General features: G+C 33.2%; 2 protein-coding genes and 2 long non-coding RNA genes across 9 annotated transcripts; 2 read left to right on the top strand and 2 right to left on the bottom strand.

Annotated features, from left to right (window-relative positions):
* Nucleotides 1-33: 33 nt before the first annotated feature.
* LOC117211737 (acyl-coenzyme A thioesterase 13-like) lies at nucleotides 34-1,233 on the top strand. Its single transcript, XM_033455943.1, has 3 exons — nucleotides 34-309; nucleotides 648-832; nucleotides 912-1,233. The coding sequence occupies exons 1-3, from the start codon at nucleotides 232-234 to the stop codon at nucleotides 1,069-1,071; spliced, it is 423 nt and encodes a 140-aa protein (XP_033311834.1). The 5' UTR covers nucleotides 34-231; the 3' UTR covers nucleotides 1,072-1,233.
* LOC117211733 (peroxidasin homolog) lies at nucleotides 1,085-18,546 on the bottom strand. 6 transcript variants are annotated; one of them, XM_033455934.1, is made up of 6 exons: nucleotides 18,329-18,546; nucleotides 17,084-17,436; nucleotides 7,066-7,583; nucleotides 4,824-5,592; nucleotides 4,207-4,552; nucleotides 1,085-4,129 (listed from the first exon to the last, which is right to left on the bottom strand). In XM_033455934.1, exons 2-6 carry the CDS (start codon nucleotides 17,266-17,268, stop codon nucleotides 2,075-2,077), a joined length of 3,873 nt encoding a protein of 1,290 aa, XP_033311825.1. In that variant the 5' UTR covers nucleotides 17,269-17,436; nucleotides 18,329-18,546; the 3' UTR covers nucleotides 1,085-2,074. The 6 variants fall into 6 exon arrangements, with proteins under 6 accessions (XP_033311825.1, XP_033311821.1, XP_033311824.1 ...); XM_033455930.1 differs by having other exon boundaries at nucleotides 18,214-18,531; XM_033455933.1 differs by having other exon boundaries at nucleotides 18,235-18,531.
* Nucleotides 15,357-16,232, bottom strand: LOC117211738. The gene is made up of 2 exons (XR_004488314.1): nucleotides 16,060-16,232; nucleotides 15,357-15,969 (listed from the first exon to the last, which is right to left on the bottom strand). It is a non-coding gene; the product is annotated as an uncharacterized LOC117211738 (long non-coding RNA).
* On the top strand, nucleotides 16,318-16,836 carry LOC117211740. Its single transcript, XR_004488316.1, has 3 exons — nucleotides 16,318-16,399; nucleotides 16,521-16,613; nucleotides 16,745-16,836. It is a non-coding gene; the product is annotated as an uncharacterized LOC117211740 (long non-coding RNA).
* Nucleotides 18,547-19,525: the final 979 nt, after the last annotated feature.

The raw sequence follows: 19,525 nt of genomic DNA, 5'->3' as shown, positions 1-19,525 counted from the left end.
CTGTTACTCGTTCCCATTCCTATATTTATCTAAAAATTGTCTTGCCGCGCTGTTTATTTGTCGAAGTATAGGTTATTCAAGCATAATGTGCAAAATTTTATAAATTCAATAAGTTACTAATTAACATTTTGTTTCTCCTGAATATAATAAAGACGCTCTAAAGTGTACAACGTTTAGTTGTAAAAATCACAAAAGTTTAAATGAAAAATCGTAAAATATTCAAATCGTAAGATGTGTAAAACAAAATTGATTACATCAGTTTTGGAACATGTTCTTAAAACGCCAAATTTCGGACAATGTTTACAAAAAGTAATGTTTTTCATTGTTTTGTGATCTTTTTTCTTCTAATTACATATAATAGCAATTCATAAAATACAATAAATATTATATACTATTAGGTTAACCCAAAAGTCTTCTCCGTTTTATAAGGAAATAATAGATACACATTTCTTGATTTATATTATTACATTATATGTTATATATAATATATAATATGGTATAATATAGTATATATTTATTATTTCCTTATAAAATGAAAGAAATTTTTGGGACAACCTAATAAATTACAGTAAATATAAAAATTAAATATAACAATAAGTTCATTTTTGTCTTATTGTGAAATAATTTTATACTTGTTTACTAAACAGCTCCAAATAATCTCAGCAGGAAATGGAAATTGTAAAGCACAATTAATCATATCCGAGGAGCATTTAAACTTAGGTGGTACTTTGCATGGTGGTTTCACAAGTACGCTAATTGATTGTGTTTCTACATATGCTGTAATGACACATGGAAATAATTCACCAGGTGTCTCAGTAGATTTAAATATTACGTAGGTATAACCATAATTATAACAAGAGCTATATATATTTATAACTGGTTATAATGTAATAATAATAATTAATATATAGGTTTATGAAACCTGCCCTTCCTGGAGACCTGATAACAATTGATGCCAAAACTGTACGTGGTGGAAAAACACTAGCGTTCCTTGCAGTAGATATTACAAAAGACGAGGGGAAGCATATAATTGCTCATGGACGGCACACAAAATTTGTTGGACAGAAATAAAGCAGTACATATATTGTTGTATAGTGTTAATATTTAATGAACAGAATACTTTAGTACATGGATATATTATAAAACCTGAATATGTTCCAGTAATGTTTCAATGTGTATATAGTGTGTATATGTTTATATAGCTACACAAGTGAATACAATTTCTTTACTGGATGCTGCATTATGATATCCTTCAAACATTGATCTATCCTTAGTTTTCATTGAATATTTCTATTTAATACATATTCCCAAAAATTTAGATCTTTCTGAAATGAATCAATAAACACTTTCTACAATACTCCTACAAATTTGCTAGGAGCTAACATGTACATAATATAAAACAAACACATGGCACATGATCATAGAAATGTAAGCGTTCAACATAACAGTAATCAATATCAAAACTGTACATATTAAGTAGTAAATGTATTTATGGTTCGTTTTCCTTTAAACTTTGTGTTAAATATAGAACTTGTTAATAAAATTATTTTGTGCATATCATTAATAGCTAGTTGATACAATAGTTACGTATTATCTACGTAAAAGGAAAGAGGGCAAGGTGATATGTAAATCTTTTCATTGCTAAAAAAGAAAAATGTTATTGCATAGGATACAATTAAAATATTTTTATCGTTTTACTTATGTCAATTCTAAAATGTATCTATATTATGCCATTAAAGCAATATGTGACTCTCTGCAGCTTCAAAAATGATAAAAGTGGGAGATCGACAACAGTGCGATTTAAGCTCTATTATTGCTTCTATAAATATCATTAAGCTCTTTTTAGTACCATTAATGTATCAAATATGAGACTAGAGATAATAACAGATATCTAAATAACGAATTCGAATCTGACAGGAGAGCAATAAACAGCTAATCTCCTAATAAACCCAATTGGGCTTCTATACTTCGTGTATGTACAGTAATAAACGTGAAACGTTAATGAATATCTAATACGAAGCGAATTTAAGATAAATTGGACGCGCGTTAGAACAATGGTACATCGTCTATGGTTCTACTTCGATTTCTTCACGTCCTCTAAAAGTGATCTCAGTTCTTTTATCTTATGAGACAAGGATTCTACAAGATCTATAACCTTCCTAAACTCCTGCTCGGTTTCTTCGATTGTTCTCTCTAAATATTCTGTTTTTTCACTCTGGCTCTGTGTATTTGTATCCTTCAGAGAGAAACTATTTTGCGATGGCAAATATTTGGCTGCGCTACGTCTGAATCTCGAAATTGTGTTACTCTGATCTTCACATCCATCGCAACATTCGGACCAAACTCTTAAGTCTACATATGGAATCTCATCGCAGGTGACGAACTTATTATCACCTTCGGGCAGTAAGAACACATTCGGTTGAATTCTGTTAATATTGTCGCCATTATCGCATAGGATCCTAGCTAAGCTCGTTTGTTTTATCTGTGCGAGTTGTTCTGGTTTAAAAACAGTCGGACTCTCATACCAAAATCTGTCGCCATTTCTAGTACGTTTAAATTGCTCTAACAAAATACATTGGAAGAGTGGTCCTAGTTTGGCATTAGGCAGTTGATCCTCCAGTACTCCACCAACCCAAACATCTATGTTCCCAGGATGACCGTACAGTTCTCTTAATTTTTGTCTAACCCTAGCGCTGCGAATTTCACCGGCTAGATCCTCGAAAGTTTCAACGTAAGACATATTGCAGAATCGTCGCCATTCTAAATAACCTGGCAGTGCATGATCTCTGCCTCGCTGGATATTCATCGCAGCTAAATCTAAAGCCACCGCATGGGCAGTATGGAATAATTGTTCCGTCAGTTCTGAGTTCAAATTTTCTTCGGGTAATTTCAATTTTGCGGCAGTGCCAAACATTCCTCTCATAAGAGGGTCCACGCCGCCTTCCTCGACCAATCTCCACGGCGAAAAGAAGGCGTCTCTTAGCTTAAGAGGACCCTGGGGAATCGGTTGAAAAGATTCGTTAAGACGCTGCAACTGAGGTTGAATCAATGTATGACCGAATCTTAAAGCTGCGGTAGCAAAAACATTGGAGATACTAGCATCGAGGTTAGGATCATAACCTCGATACGAACCTAAAAGTTCTTCTGCAGTTCTACCAAATACATGAGGCATCCAGTGTTGATATGTAATATGTTGCATCTCTGCACCTACGATCTTCCTAGCTTCTTGATACAATTTTTCCCCATTCCATTGAGGGTTCATGTCACGTAAAAAGCGAGCTATGCGATTATGTTCGCGTAACCATATCGTGTGCATTGCTAGAAGGCCCACTTGTTCATTGGCTCTGATATCTCCGGCTACGAAGCAATTGATCGAACTTTCTACAGGATTTCTCCTGCAATCGACGAATTGACCGTTAGCGTATGGCAGAAGAGGTTTATGGCCAGGAATTGCAGGCCCTTCTCGCAACAGACCATGATCTGTGGTCAAGTCACGCAGATCTCTGGCTAAGGCATCGTCGTAACCATATACTTGAGAGGCATCCATGTAGCTGGTTAGCTGATTTAATTGTTCTCGAGGAGTGAGACTGCCCCATAATAAACTGGTTGCACCAGAACCGCAAACTGCACTCGTTCTGATAAAATCAATGCACCTTCTATTATTGACTCTAGGGTCACCGGGTGGAACATCCATGGGGAAGCAAGGTGCAGCATTGTCACAAGACTTCTTACAATCTATGCCATCCCATGATTCGCTAGAAACTGATGGAAGAGCGTGATCTAAGTCATGATCCATGAACTGACCCCACTGCATTACCATATGCGTGATTCCACTATCTGAAGTTACGTTATGAGTGGTTATTAGCGTTGTGGAAACTAAACGCGCAGAAGGTTTCGGATATCCATAGTAACGGCGATTTCTTTCCCAACCGACTGGTGATGAAAATCCATTCTCGTAAATTGGTTGTAAAACTCTACGGAATCCAGTATAGGAAGAACCCCAGGTTGGATGTCGTAAGTTGTTGCAGCTGCCATCTATGTTACGGTACTTATTGTGATAGCACATGTTTGTGCAATTCTGACGGTGTCTGTGGCCTGTGCATCCAGATAACCTTTCGATTTCTCTAACCTGTGGAATGGTTGAAATTTGTTAATAACTTAAAATATTATTATACAAAAATTAACTAAACCATAACTCAAACACACCTGTTCCGCCGTTAGAATTTCCTCATATCGGAATTCAGTGCTGGTGTTCGCACTCAGGCCAGAGTTTACCATTCGTCGTATATTTACGAGCGTTCTTTCGAAAATTTCAGCAGGTCTGGCAGCTGCGCGACCGACTGCATCTGGGAAACGCGCGAGTCTCAGTGGATTCGTCCGCGCAGATCCGCTAAGAAGATCTATCAGCGTGTTATTTATGGCTCGATCGATCTCCTCGGTTGCATCTTTGAAGGCTCTGATCACAAGAACATCTGCTGCTTCGGGCTGGCGAACGCGTACCAACGCCTGGGCGGTTGCTCGACCATATTGGTTCACGGCGGAGCATTCATATCTGTGTACACAATTCTTGACTTATGACGGTGAAAACAAACATACATCGCAATATCAGAAATCCGTTAAGATGTTGCATTTAAAAATTTAGTAAGTTTTCCTACACTCATCTATATGTCATAGTTATGGCAATATTTATGTCTATTCTCATATATTCTTGGATTTTTCTACTATATTCCATTCAAGGTTATAGATCATAGACCACTTAATATTTTCCTATATGTTTTAAATAAATAACACAAGAAATGCTAATAAAAAGTATCAAAATTCACCTTCCAGTATCGGCAGCAGTAACATTATAAAGATACAAGCTCCCCCCGCGCGATACACGAAATCTAGACCCTTCGACAGCTGTACCATCCTTCTTCCACTGTATCACGGGTTTAGGAAAGCCTTCTACTCTGCAGGGGATCTCTATAATGGCTCCAGATTCCGCTTCCATATCGTGTGGCTCATACGTTAGCTTAGGAGGACTATAAGACTCGTCTACTACCCTCAGATCCGCGCTTGTTTCAGCGTATCCATTAGAGTTTTTCGCTTGGCAAACGTATCTAGCTGAGTCTGATTCTTTTACAGCAAATATTTTCAACAAACTTCCTTCGTCTTCTATGGCGATACGACCACCAACGTCTAACATTTGACCATTTCTCCACCACTGAATAGTTGGTGCAGGACGACCATCCACTTTACAGGTAAAAGAAGCATCTACTCCAACTTGGACAGTTTGTGACTCAGGCAACTCGGTAAATCTTAAGGATGGTGATACTGTGATTACTGCTCTGGCCTTTCTTGATTTCGTGAAGCCCATTTCGCTCTTGGCCATGCATTCGTATTCACCAGTGTCTTGTTCCGTTACATCTGATATTATTAATGTTCCATCATCCTCGATCACATAACGGTTCCCATCGGCGGATACTTCATTAGAGTCCCGCATCCACTTGATTTCCGGTATCGGGTCTCCTATTACCTCGCAGGTGAAGCTGATGGTCCCTCCCAGCCTGACCTCTACATCCTGGGGACCGTTCATTATGCGTGGCTCAGCTGAAAAACGAAAATGAGAATTTAAGAATAATCTATAGTTAAATAATTGTATAATCGTATTGGTAGGTATATTAATGATTTGTAACATTGGAGTGGATAAAATTTTTCATTTGCTTTTAACTCTCTATAATAACATTTTGTTTCCTTATGTAGATTTATGTCATTAGAGATCTTTGTTTGCTTATATAAATTTATGCTATTGGAGATTTTTATTTATCTATGTTATTGAATACATACAAAATAATATACATCTATATTATTGAAAATTTTACTTACTACAGCTTTACATTAAGCAAATAATATTGGAATAACTAACATTCCTTTTGCTTTTAATTTTCATACTTTGTTAACTTTGCTTACATACAATTACATTAACAAAAATTATAATTGATTACGATTTCTCACTTTAATCTAAAATGTAATAATAATAGTTTTAAACAATTGTTTAATACTAAATAAAGTTTTTTATTTTTAATTGCATTTAAAAAAGGGAGTAGCTGAACTGTTTGAAATCAATTTAGGCATGGCTGGTATATTTACCAAAGGTACTAATGTCAATCTGTTAAAAACTGGTGCATGCGTGTAGCTGTAGCCAAGTTTATTTGTAGTTGTCTAGATACGTAAAATGATTCGTGTTTCTCACTCTGATCTAATTTGAAACTGATATGATTAGACAGTTTGACATAATTGTGTTGAATAATTCATATCAGAGTGTTCTTTAAATAGACAAGAGAAGATGATGTTTGTTTTTATACTTAATATACTTTTTGCCTTTCATCGAACATGTGTGACCAGGTAATCGAGGATAATCGAGAAAACAGACGTGTCATTCCCAGCCAGACTCTCCCCACTTTGTCTTCATCACCATCAGCAAATTAACTTTCTCAATAAAAAGTTTCTAACTGTAAAAACCAACTGTAACCCGCAATATTTTCTAATGTCGTAAAACAAAGTTCTCTTAACGCCATTAAGAGCGATGCGTCTCGCGAGAGCCATAAAGGAGCGCAATGGTCGATACTTCCTCTTATTTGTACTTCATTTCATTCGATCTTTTTGTTCGTATATATGAAATCTCAAATTTTAACCACTTGATTTTCAACTATTTAAAATATCCAAAGAAATATTTTGCAGATTTAAATTACTTTTACGTTTGAACTAATTATTATATCTTTTCATCTCTTCATATGTGTATTTCTATTCCTTATTTTTTGATAAATAGAAATTCTGAAATATGCAATATTTTTTAGTTATTTCAATATTAATTACTTGGAAATAAAATTGTCAAATAAGTTTCAATACTTTGTTACCCATACTAGAGTTAAAATGACTTCATTTCTTTTCATAAAAGAGATCCTAACCTATGTCTCGTAATTGTAGTGCTATACCTAGATCTATGTAACCCATGTAATACATGTATGTATTTTCTTATCGTTTCAACGATCAGGTGTAATAAGGATAGCTCAATTACTCAACTGCAATGAAAATCGTTCATCGACATGCTTGTCAACGATCTTCCCTTCATCTCATTGGGCGACTGGCAAAAGGCTGCCATCTCGGATGGTTTGTTTTGAAGCCTCTGCACCAGCCAGACCAAATTACAGTCGCAAACGAGAGCATTGCTATCTAAACGAAGACGTGTCATGGGTCCCACATTGTGAAAAGCGTCCGCTGGTAGGTGATGCAGTAGGTTGCTATGCAAGAAAAGTCTCTCCAACGATGGCAAATCATTGAATGTGCCCTTTCTGATTTCTTTCAGATGGTTGAAATGTAGATATAGTTGTTCTAAGTTTGGCAGGCCGGAAAATGCCCCTGGTGAAATTCGTTCCAAACGATTCTTATATAGATAGAGGATCCTTAAGTTTGATGCACCTTCGAAGGTTCTTGGTAAGAGGTGTTTGATGCGATTATCGTTCAATAGAAGCGTGTGTAAGTTGGATAGACTGTGGAAGGAGCCAGGTCGTATCTCGGCTATGTTGTTGAATCGTAGATCACTGTAAAATTAATTTAGTTTCGTTAATGTAACAGAAATATATTAATTACAAAGAATATATTCCAAATAAGATATGTTTAATGATAATAGAATATTTTAATTATATATTAGTAACAGGATATTTAGAATAGAAGTAGAATATTTAACTATTATATATTGATCTAAATTGAGAAATTAATCCAATTTTGTTAATATGATAGAACGGTTTTATAAGTATAGATAAAGTATATGGTAGAATATAGAGAGATATAATATACATAAATTATAGAAGTTATTTAATAGATGGACCATCTTCCCACAATGGAATATTTTTAATTACTAATTGACGCAATGCTAAAGACATAAAAGTTATGAATTGCGAAAGAATATGCAAAGTATATAAAGTCAAGGTTGTCAAATGGAGAAGAAGATCGAGAAGAGTAGGAAGAATTTAGTGGAGGTGTCTTAAATACTCTGACATCACTTCAATTTCTCTCCTACGACACCAGTGTATTTCAAACTATATCTCGCTCTTACATATTTTGCGATCTGTTTTAAGTTCTACTTTGTCTAATATCTCCCTCCCGTCAAAACCTCCATATAATCATACAACAAAAACTTCCATTTAATCTATTCTACAAACTTGAGCCGAAGACAGCAAAGAAGCTCTTAATTTCAGAGATTACGCAGAAAGATCGCTATGTCGACTGACTCTTATGTTCCTCTCACAGTTGAGCAATAATCGTGCTCCAAGTATCGATTACAGCCGCAATCGGCTTGACAAGAGCTCGCGAACCAACGAAGGAACTTTAACTCGAAACTCAAAATAATTCCCACTGAAAGTTGGTCAATTGCAACTCCTTCTAATAAACCCTTTGATGTATAATCTCGTTCCTGAGTATAGGTCAGAGCTAATCATTTACTGCTTTAACATTTTATTTAAAGAAAGATATTGAAATATTAGACAGAAATTGTATTCAGCAGTCCATAATTTTATAATTGCAAATTAAATTTAGAGTTAAAATTTCAAAATTCAACTAGAGAGTTGAAAATTTGGAAAAGAGTTAAAATTAATCTTTGATACAAGCAGAGCTTCTCTTCATTGTAATTTGATCCTTAACATTAGAACTATCAGTGACTAAAGTATGAAATTTGTATCAAAATGAGAAGTATATGATAAAATATATAATACAATAGGAAAAATAAGCCCTTATCTATATATGTTACGAAGGACCATTAAAATCTTCAAAAATGTGATACTACAAATGTATGAGATCTCCATATTTTAGTAGTTCTAATATTAAATCGCGAGCGTGACTCGATATTTATAAATAGGACAAATGCTTAATTATTTATCGAACGAACATAGATTTCACAGATCCCCCTGCATTTTGTCGAGAAGCAATAACGATCAATGTGTTAGGCATCATTACACGATTCGCCGCTACAAAGATCGCCAGAGCTATAGAGCGCGAATCTCTTAATTAACGATTTTACTCGACTCGTTGCACATTATTTCCTCCGTCTAAATTGTCAGGCGAGTTCTCGGTTCAACGCGTCGGTATTTTAACCTCTTTATCGCTCCAGCTGATCTTCCAGAGCTTCGTTTCGTGGCGAACCACCGGCCAGACGAACGAAAATGGAACGATCCGTGAGTAGAGCCGACTGCTCGCGACACACTACGGCATAATAAAAGATTCTTCTGCTAGAAAGCTTTCACAAGCAACCACGTTTGTATTCTGCTTCTTATTTTTCCGCATCGTGCACCTTTTCATTCATATTTTTCTCAATTTCTTGCCATGTGTGGTAAAGACGAGGGAATGGTTATGCCTGGAAAGAAGAATGGGAAAGAAAAATCGTGGAAAATATTAGAAGTGAAAGAGGGATTCGATGAACTATTCGACTTAGGTATTGTTTGATATTTAGAGAGAATAAATATGTCTGACATGAATAGTGATAATTTGATAATTATCCAATTATCTTTATGAGTTATATAATAGTAATATTTATGTGTGATATTAATATACACTGAGTCGCTTAGGTAATCTTCTTTCAAGCAATTATTATAAGTATTTGCAGTGATTCGTTGAACAAATTATTCTATCAATTATATCTCCTTACTTCTTTTTCTGTAAGATACACCAATTCTACAGAAAACAAATTTTACTCTAAAAGCAAGCTTTAACTGTCGATATACATTATGTATAATTCTACCAAGAATCATATTAGCTAGAGAAACATACAAAAATTATCATAATATTCACTAGTTGGGTATACTACCATACTATGTCGTTTCCCAGGCGTTCTTCGAATATCATAAATATCTTCCATATTTTCTATCACAACATTTCACGTAGAAGAAGATTATAATAGAGGATAGTTCTCTTTTTGTCAACATTTACATTTTCTTCGTTCTTCTTCTTAATGCTATTTCCATCCGTAAATCACGATTTCATCTTAGAATATATTAATGTAAAGTATCCAAGAGGAAATATCGATCATCCTGATTGATAAAAAGGAAATTACATATCTAATGCGTATGATGTACTATGGCAGAAAAGGAAGCCAATAAAAATGATAATGAGCTGGAAATAAATTTACTTTCACTGCGGCACGATGACTTTGCTATTTTACTTTCGGATTGACATAAATATTAATGGTGGGCATTATTTAACTCTGTCGATCGTTATAATTTTCTCCGTAATTCGACATCAATGAGATCGGTTCGATAAAAAGTTATCGCTATTAATATTAAAGGACTATCAGTCGATGAAATTTATGACAGCCAATAGTGACATTATTAGCGTACATTCAAAAGTTATATTTCTAAAAATATTCAATAATATTGATTCTTTGATCTATGTTCTTTTAATTTTATTCAGCAAATTCTGGTACCAAGATGACGCCATAATTTGTCACTAGTTCGACTCATGATTCACACGTGCTTATATGGAATTACGACGTTTGCGGTTTTTCTGACAATTCTTGTTTGTGCACTTCCTTCACTCGGTCAACTTAAGCTGCAACTTAAATATAATTATCTTGACATAAGTTGAAATCTTGAAATTGAAATGAATAAAAAATCAAATTTATAAGAAAAAACAATTTTGTTTTGAATCATTATTAAAGTAATATATCATTCAACTTTGTTAAATATTAAATATATAGTAACATTATTAAAATATTCATAATTATCATGGAATAGAAAAATTGTTAAATAATTGAAATGGAAAATCAAAACCGAAAGTATTTGATATTCCAACTAAAATTAATAATACAAAATAAAATATTTACGATGTTTTTCCAATAATTTTATCGCAAATAATTCCAAGTCCTATATCCTTGTATCTTGTATAAGCTTCGGAATAATTTTTCCAATGTGTATTCACGGCTTAATTGTTTAGACAGCAGTCGCTGGATCGGGAGAACTTTTATCTCGAAAGCATATCGGTAATTTAACAAAGGTGTGTTTATTCAATGAAGTCAGGACAAACCCCACTTAATGGTGCTCGATATTCAGGTCAATATCCATAATAGGTATACCTGCGCCGATCGATCTGGATACCGTTCATTTCATCATTTTAAAAGATTCTCGGTCCACGAAATTACGTGTAACGCCCAACGCTTGCAGCCTCTAATAAAATACTTGCTCAACTTTTAATCACTATCTCTTTCTTCGTTATAAATTATAAGCAATATCCGCTGTAAAATTTTATATATTAAATTATGACAAAAACTAATGCAATGAAATTCATAGAAATTTTTGTCTCTAGTTACTTTCAGTTTACTTATAATATATTAAATCTTACTTGTGAAGTATCTATCATAATATGAAATGTTGATTAAGCTTAGTTTCGTTTGATATGTTCTATTATAATCATCTTTAAGAAACATCACTTTAAATAAAGTTTTACTTTGATTAAAAACTTCTATCATTAATCTTGAAGACATGTTCAGAGTTGTGCTTCAACCTTCATCATCTTGTCTATTTCATTTAAAGTTACTATATTACTCTCGTTTATCTAAAATCGATTTATGAAGTTCTAGAATTTTATTCAATTTGTTCTCATTAGATGTTACTTTACCTTAAAATTGTATTTATCATGTTACCTTTCTTTTCTTCTGACATATTCATATTATTTGTATTAGAAATAATTCTCGAAATAGGTTAGAAATTAAATTAAATTCTATCGAAATATTTGAAAAATAGTCTCTACTGTCATCTGGTGGTCAGTTGCTCCACCCACCTTATTGGAATATATCAGGTTGCCCGAAAAGTTTCTTTCGTTTTATAAGGAAATAATAGACGCACAATGTTTTTTGTTTCATATTAGTTTATCGAATTATGCACGAACGTAATAATAGAAATATAACGAAATGGATCATACCTAGTTCAATAAAATAATGTAAAACAGAAACTGTTGCTCATCTAATATCACCTTATGAAACGAAAGAAACTTTTCGGACAACCTAATATTTTCAAACATATCATTGACATATTTCCATTCGTTAAAATTGTGCAAAAACATTTACGTTTACAATGGTTTGATTGTATTATACAAATGCTTGACTAGACTTGAATTAATCGTCGTAACGAGCGACCCTACTTCATTGTCTTGGTAAGGATACTTGAACTTAACGAGACCATTTTACCCGATAGAAAAAGTAGAAACCATCAAGGAGTCATCGTATCGGCTATGAATCGAAATGCGATTCGAACCCCTCTCCAAATGAAAACATTCAGCCCCTTAACGAACAGTAATTTTATTCATGCTTTATTTCGTATGCTATCTATTTAATGGGAGTTAGTCTGATAGATATTCATTATTCTTTTTTACCAATTTTTACGACTAACCTCCAAGCACTCCGTGTCTGCGCTGGTTATAAACAGAAAATTATAATGTACCAATAATAATAATAATAACAACAATAATAATAATACAATAAAATAATAATAAATAGACTACAGATATTTACGCATTTATTGAATATTTAAAGAATACTTGGTATAATACTTAGTAGATAAAATAAATTTCTACTTAAATTCCATATTTTTAGATATATTCGTAACAATATAAAAGTGCATAAAAATCTGCAGCAGAATAATAACTAATCACATGCAGTATAAATATGATAACTTATATAGCAGAAAATGATGTTATTATCCAAGAAACTGTAAACTATTCCGGTTGATAGTTCGAATGCAACTGAATTATTTAAAGACAATGCCTACAGTTAGATTTACGTAAATGTTTGTGTTAAGAGTGTGCCATAGTTTTGAAGGCAGTTAAGTACATGTGCCCATATTGTTTTGACTACGCATTTGAGTGCGCAACTGCGCAGCTGGTAATTTGATCTACCTTTTTCATGGGCCGATGCTGTAGGATCAACATTTTTCTCAATTCTTTTGTGAGTACAATACATATAATCAACAGCTGATAACTCCAACTCTGTCACTGAAAATATTATAGCGTTACCTTATTGCAATATTTGGACTTAGTACATAGGAAAAAAAGATTAAAAATTCTTTAATTAAATTAATGCTTTCCTTATTACGATACAATACAACTAGTAATAATACAAAAATTAATGAAAATAGCGTCAATTAAAAGAAGGCTGTAAAGGTCAGTTCATATGCTCATAGAGGGCGGAGGAGTTTAACTACATCTGTCAAATATCAGTTATTTCTTAATACAAACGATTTATTATTAGCGAGGAAGAAATCGCACGAAATTCGTTGCACAAATTTGTTCTAAACAGATTTAACATCGCTAAAAGGAAATCGATCATGCTAAAATGGAGGGAAAAACAGAGATCTTTTCAATTCGAGGAATGGTGTTTGTTTTGTACGTTTCATTTGACGTTCAGCGACAGGACTAATTTATTATAGCGATCTAGTGGACAAGCGAACGGGATTAGATTTTTGCGCAATCCTCGTTTGTTGATAAAGGAAGAAGTTCCATTGCGAGAGGAAATGCTTAGCTAGAATGTTATTCGTGATCTTCGAATTTCACTTAAAAAGAATTTTTCTTTTACTTTTTCAATAATGTAAAGTTCTTTAATTATTTTTATTAAATATCTTTTTACTTTTTCCATTAGAGGTTATGTGATAAAAGTTAAATAATTAATAAACTCGCTTATCACTTCTGTTTGCAAATAATTGTCAGTCATTTGTAGACGATGAAAAAGATAAATCTTCTATTCTTTTTAAATTTTCGTTTCACTGTTTCAACAAATCTTTATTTATGTAACATAAAGCTTTTTCATTGTTCTTATTAAATTTTCTTTTTACCCATTTTTGGAAAGACCAAGAAATTAAATTCTTTCATTAGAGGTTATGTGACAAAAATTAAATGTACAATTGATAAATTTGCTTATATTGTTCCCGTTTTAAAATAATTATCAGTCATTAATGGATCATGAAAATAGTAAATCTTCCAATTTGATAAAGATATTACTTTAGAAAGTTATAGTGGACTAAAACAGAATGTCTTCTTTCGCAAGACGACGAAGAGTTTGAAAAAGATAAATTTGACTTATATAGAATTACGTCATCGACTGATTATTGTGTTTCAAGTTATGTATTTAAGCTTGATAAGAAGAGTATAAATTATTTCACGATATTCTATTATGAAGGAGACCGCCCGGTTTAGCCGAGAGGCAATGGTTCAATTAATGGTGATTTCTTTTAATTACATTTTTTTACAGATAAGAATATTACAGCATGTACTCGTCCCTGAGTGATCTCCCGATGCAAACATTCTAGCGTTCTCATTCTAAACAAGATTCAATTGTCGTGTCGATATTCTTGTAGTTTATGTTCAGCTTTACCATTAGCCATTTTATCATGCATTAAAACTGAATGTGAAAAAACTCCACTTCAGCAGGATTTCATGATTTGTTCAAAGGAATTTTCTCAAACTTTAATAAATTTCTTCAAACAGAAAGAGATCTCATGTTACCAGAGTTATATGTGTATGTATATATACATTTAAAACAATATAAACAATTTTAAAGTAAGTTTATTTTTAAAAATACATTTTCATGTATTTTTCTGTATTCATATTTCAATACTCATTAGCTTACATTCATTTCTATAGTTAACAAGAAAAAAAAGTAGTAAAAGCGATCGGAGGCAAATATCGAAACACAGTCCTTAACCCCATTGAGGGTGATAAAATTGATAAAATATATGATGTGTGAACATTATCTATAGATATATTCTTATCGCCTTTTCGCCCGTTTAAATACATATATTGGTTTTCTTGCTCAAAAGAAATAATCTAATGCCTGTTTTATAAAAGAAAAGGAAGACAGGATTAACGTATAATGTACAATATACACGCATACCCATTCCTACAGTATACGGATGATGTCATGCCCAGAAATGTTGATAAGAACGAGAGACTTGTTGAGGAAGATTCTGAAAATACTATTAAAAAGGAGTATAACAAAGAAGAAGAAACGTTATCTTTTTGTGAAAAAGTTAATTTATCGTTGACCTTTTGGAAATATTTCATACTATTTAAAAATTAGATAAAAAGATATTAAGATATTCATGAATTGTGTAGAAACTCGAAAATATAACGACTATTTATTAGTGTTTGTTTTGGACTTTTTATATGCAGAGCTTAAAAAGTAACTAAAGATTACTAAAAATTCACCAAAACAGGAACGACTTCTTACTTAAGAAATTACAATTTTATTTGAAATGAGTGTTAAAGAATTTTTAGAAAGACTGCTTTATATTTGAAAAGAAGATCCAAAGAAAGATGTTAAAAAAGTGCCAAATTTGTGTTGGTACATGTTCTTTTATTGGAACTAGACGAAAACTGAATTCAGTACAAATTACTTCGTCGCGTACAGCTTATGGAGAGAATAGATTGCACATGTGCAGTCAAGAATTCGTATTTACGCTATCCACTTTTGTTCCACTCTTCAAACATTCATTTACGTCCGCTTGTCTGCTTCTTATATATAGTTTGAGCTGCACGGTCACGCCTATTTTAACTGTATTCGTTTACATGCATCTGCAGCACACGAAGAAGCATTGAGGTATCGAATTATTTATACGATTGACGATCTTCTTACGACCTCGATTGTATCGATTTTACTAAAAAATCAATTACAACAATCTAAATGCAATACAAAATTTATTCGATATTTCTCTTATGATTTTATTCCAGAACAGAAGAAAAGAAAATTTTTTTAAAAAATTAGCGTATTGCTTAGTCAAAATTGATCATTCAAGAAGAGATCATAAGATCATAAGGATGGTTCAAGAAATCATAATATGACCATTTAAGCGTATATACAAGGAGTACAAGGTCATCAAGTAAAACAGATTCTGAGAACCTAAATTGATCTGTGGCTTCTTCCCTTTGTGTTAATTCACAAGATGTTGAAAACTGAAAGATAAACTATCTTTGTTTATAGAGTTGATGCATTATTTTCTTTAGAAATATCAGATATTTGTAATTCTGTAGGAAATATTATACCTCAGACTTGAAGACTTAAAGTAAGCATAGGATCATATGCTTGAGTGACTTTTTCGCGTGGAATAATCTAAAATACAATAACCTGTGTATATAATATGGCTATCCGATATATGTATTAATACAACATACACGCGATTCCTTTCATCTTTGATGAAACGCGATCCTCCAATTACCTGGAAAAATATACTCACGTACATATCTTTGATTAAAAGCTATTGCTTCCATACCATTAAGACAGTCTATCATCATAGAACGTCATAAAGTTTCAATTGATCCGCTGCTGAGCGATTTTTCTTAATCATGCCAGAGTTAATTATCTGACTGCTTCTGAACTACGATGGTATATACTTCCTATTAATTCATATAGTATATAATATAAATATATGAAATACAATATTACGCAAGTATATATTTACAGATAATACTTGTAAATTAATTTCAAAGATTCCAAACTTTTCCAGATTTCTTGTATCTTTCAAGTTCTGAATATAAGGGCGAGATTTTTTCCAAGAGAAAGAAGAAAATAAACATAGAAAGATTTAAGAAAAGGAAAGGTAAAATTTAATAGTAGAATACTTAAAAAAAATGTTTAGTTTCAGGAATTTTCAATCTTCAATTTCTTAAAATTAAAATTTTTCAACTTCAAACAGGAAAATATATTAAAAGAATGTTTTTAAATCAACAGGAAAACCAATAACCAACGGATACCATTAAATATCTAAAAATGAAGATATATACCAGCTAGACCATATTTACACTAGACATAAACAACCAATGTAATTCCTCACTTCCCACGTACATTCGCGCTAGAAATATTCACAGTCTACATCATGAATATTTCCCGATTACTAGTGTATCCAAATTTCCCTGTAATTCGCCTAGGGACATCGTATGCATTGATAGATTATCATGCATTTTTGTATGTAACCATCAATCTCTCTCTGAAGGACTAAGTTATACGATGAAAGGGGAAAAAGAACAAAAGAAGAAAAAAGTAGTAGATGTTAAAGAAGCAGCCACTTACAGGACCGTCGTGTTGGTTGGTACTCGTGGTACACGGTTCAGCTTCTGAAACATGCATCTCACGGTGTTTCCGAAGCACATACACTTGTGAGGGCATTCCACGTTCCTCCCGTTTTGCCATTGGTCCGCGTTGGATAATGGCAGGATCAACAGGAGCGAGCAAACGACACTTAACACCAGCCTCATCTTGCTGTACCCACGTGTGATCAGTCTTATTCTTATTAAGGTTGTTCCCCGCACTATTTCGCGCTAGCACGTGCTGGTCATCGAGATAAACGCAGCCTCCGTCTGGCAGCAGTCTTTGGCCACGCGGTACTTTCACTTCTCTCTGTTTCAGAGATCCACGAACCTTTCCTGTAATGTTCGAGCTGCAGCTGAGTGTCCTGCAGCCAGGATCCGTATAATTTTATACATTATGTTGGCTTTATATGGGATGGCGGATTATTTATTACACTTTGGCAGTGGATTTTGAATGCATTTCTTTGAATGGATGTTTGAGAAGAGCATGATAAAGGAAGAAGTGTTTGATTATTTGGATATTAAATCTGGTATGTAAATTGTTGTGGGTTGAATATTAGAATGTTATTATAGGCAATATGGGAGAGAATGATTTTGTAATAGCATAAAAATAGCATAAAGGTGTAGTGAATGTTATGTAGATGAAATTTTGAGTATGAAAGTTTTATGTTGTTTATTAGTATAATTTTTTTTCGAAATTTTATACCAGTATTATGAAGTTATTGGTATCCTATGTTAAATGATCTGATAATAGATCTGATGATAGATCTGATAATAGATAGATGATATAATAACAGATAAACTTTAATGATTATATCCATACTTAATAACGAAATTTTAATAGATTACTTTTGTGAAAATATTTTTAATAATACACAGGATGTATTGTAATTTGACGTAAAAACTGCCTACCCTCTTATACACAGCATATCTAGTTCAAGTATATACCTAAATCTAATCCAAATTAAAAGACACTAAATATGTTAACACACAAAATACAAATCTATTCAATCAGAAACTCCAAATCAATTTCAACTAACTCAAACTAACTAGGCATACTCTTCATAATACTCGACTTCCATTATTCCTTGTTAAAAGTTTCAAATAATCTACCCTAAACCTCAATTTCTGAACCTTGTAAAACAAGTCGTTATCCAAGTTCGGTATCCACCAAGTGAAACACTTTCTTCACAGGAACTTCACTATGTAAGAATAAAAAAAATCTAACCCGTGTTTCTGAGCTCAGTCGGTGAGATTCCTTTAGGTCTAAGCGGCCGTCGAATATCGTCTGTGAGGGTCGGTAGACGAAGCAACAGCGGCGACAAAGGAATGAAGAGGCGCGGAAGGACGCCGCCGCTGCGTTGTCGTTTCGTCGTGGCGGCTCGGCTACTACTAGACTAGAGTCGCACAGCGCCAATCCGCTCTGCGCGCGTTAGTAAAGCGTACGTGAGCATTTCTTTGCGAGTCTTTCTCCCCACTCGTTCGCACGAGCCACTCCTCCGGTCCTCTCCCTTCGGTATCTTCTTATTTTTACACTTTTTTTGTGTATTTACCTGCACACGTGGATACACTCGATGATGCGGGAACCTCTATGATACAGCAAGAATGTAATATAGGTTAAGCATCAAAGTTGATATGCTTCAACGTCAACGAGTAAATTGACATAAACATGAGGGGATAATTGAAAGTCGCAATCAATGTTGCATGTGATACACTATTGGATAATTTGAGATTATTTTTGCCATATATGTGCCTACATATTATATGTATATTGAATCAGCTAATAATTTTGTTATTAATTCGAAATTAATGCCACGCTATAGATCAATATACACTTCTGGTAATTTTTTTAACTTGGAGAAATTTTTAATGAAGAATTCTAAACTAATTTCTCTTTCAAATTCTTAGGTTTTAAAGAAAACTTTATTTATATTATTATATTAAGCATTTATCCAACTGCTGGACTCCACTATAATTAGTGAGTGTTTCGTCCAAGATCTCCTAGTATAGACTCTTCAGTAAGGCTCTCACCTAACAGACCTATACCTTAGACATAATGAGAGAAGAGAGGAACTATAATTAGTGTCAGTGCATCAATCGGTAATGTTAATTGATATTAAAGATCTTACTATATTATGAAAGTTACTATAATACTACAGGCGAATAAAAGGAAAAAGATGAAACTGATTGATAAGTAAGTCTATTAAGGTTATTTGGTCAGAGTGACAATGAATATTGTGTCTATAGTTCTTAATTATAAAAACGATCCTATTATTTCAAATAGTATAGTTGAATTAATTAATAATTGTTGTCTAGAAGTATCGAATGAGGAAACATAGGTGGATGCAACATGTTGGTAGTGAGTAAAAAGACAAATGACATATCGTTTGGTGATGTATATGAGCAGTCATCAATACAATTAGTG

The sequence above is a fragment of the Bombus bifarius genome, unplaced genomic scaffold, assembly GCF_011952205.1.
Source record: "Bombus bifarius isolate JDL3187 unplaced genomic scaffold, Bbif_JDL3187 scf7180000008240, whole genome shotgun sequence".
In the NCBI taxonomy this organism is placed as follows: Eukaryota; Metazoa; Arthropoda; class Insecta; order Hymenoptera; family Apidae; genus Bombus; species Bombus bifarius.
This window is presented reverse-complemented; position numbering and strand designations above follow the sequence as displayed.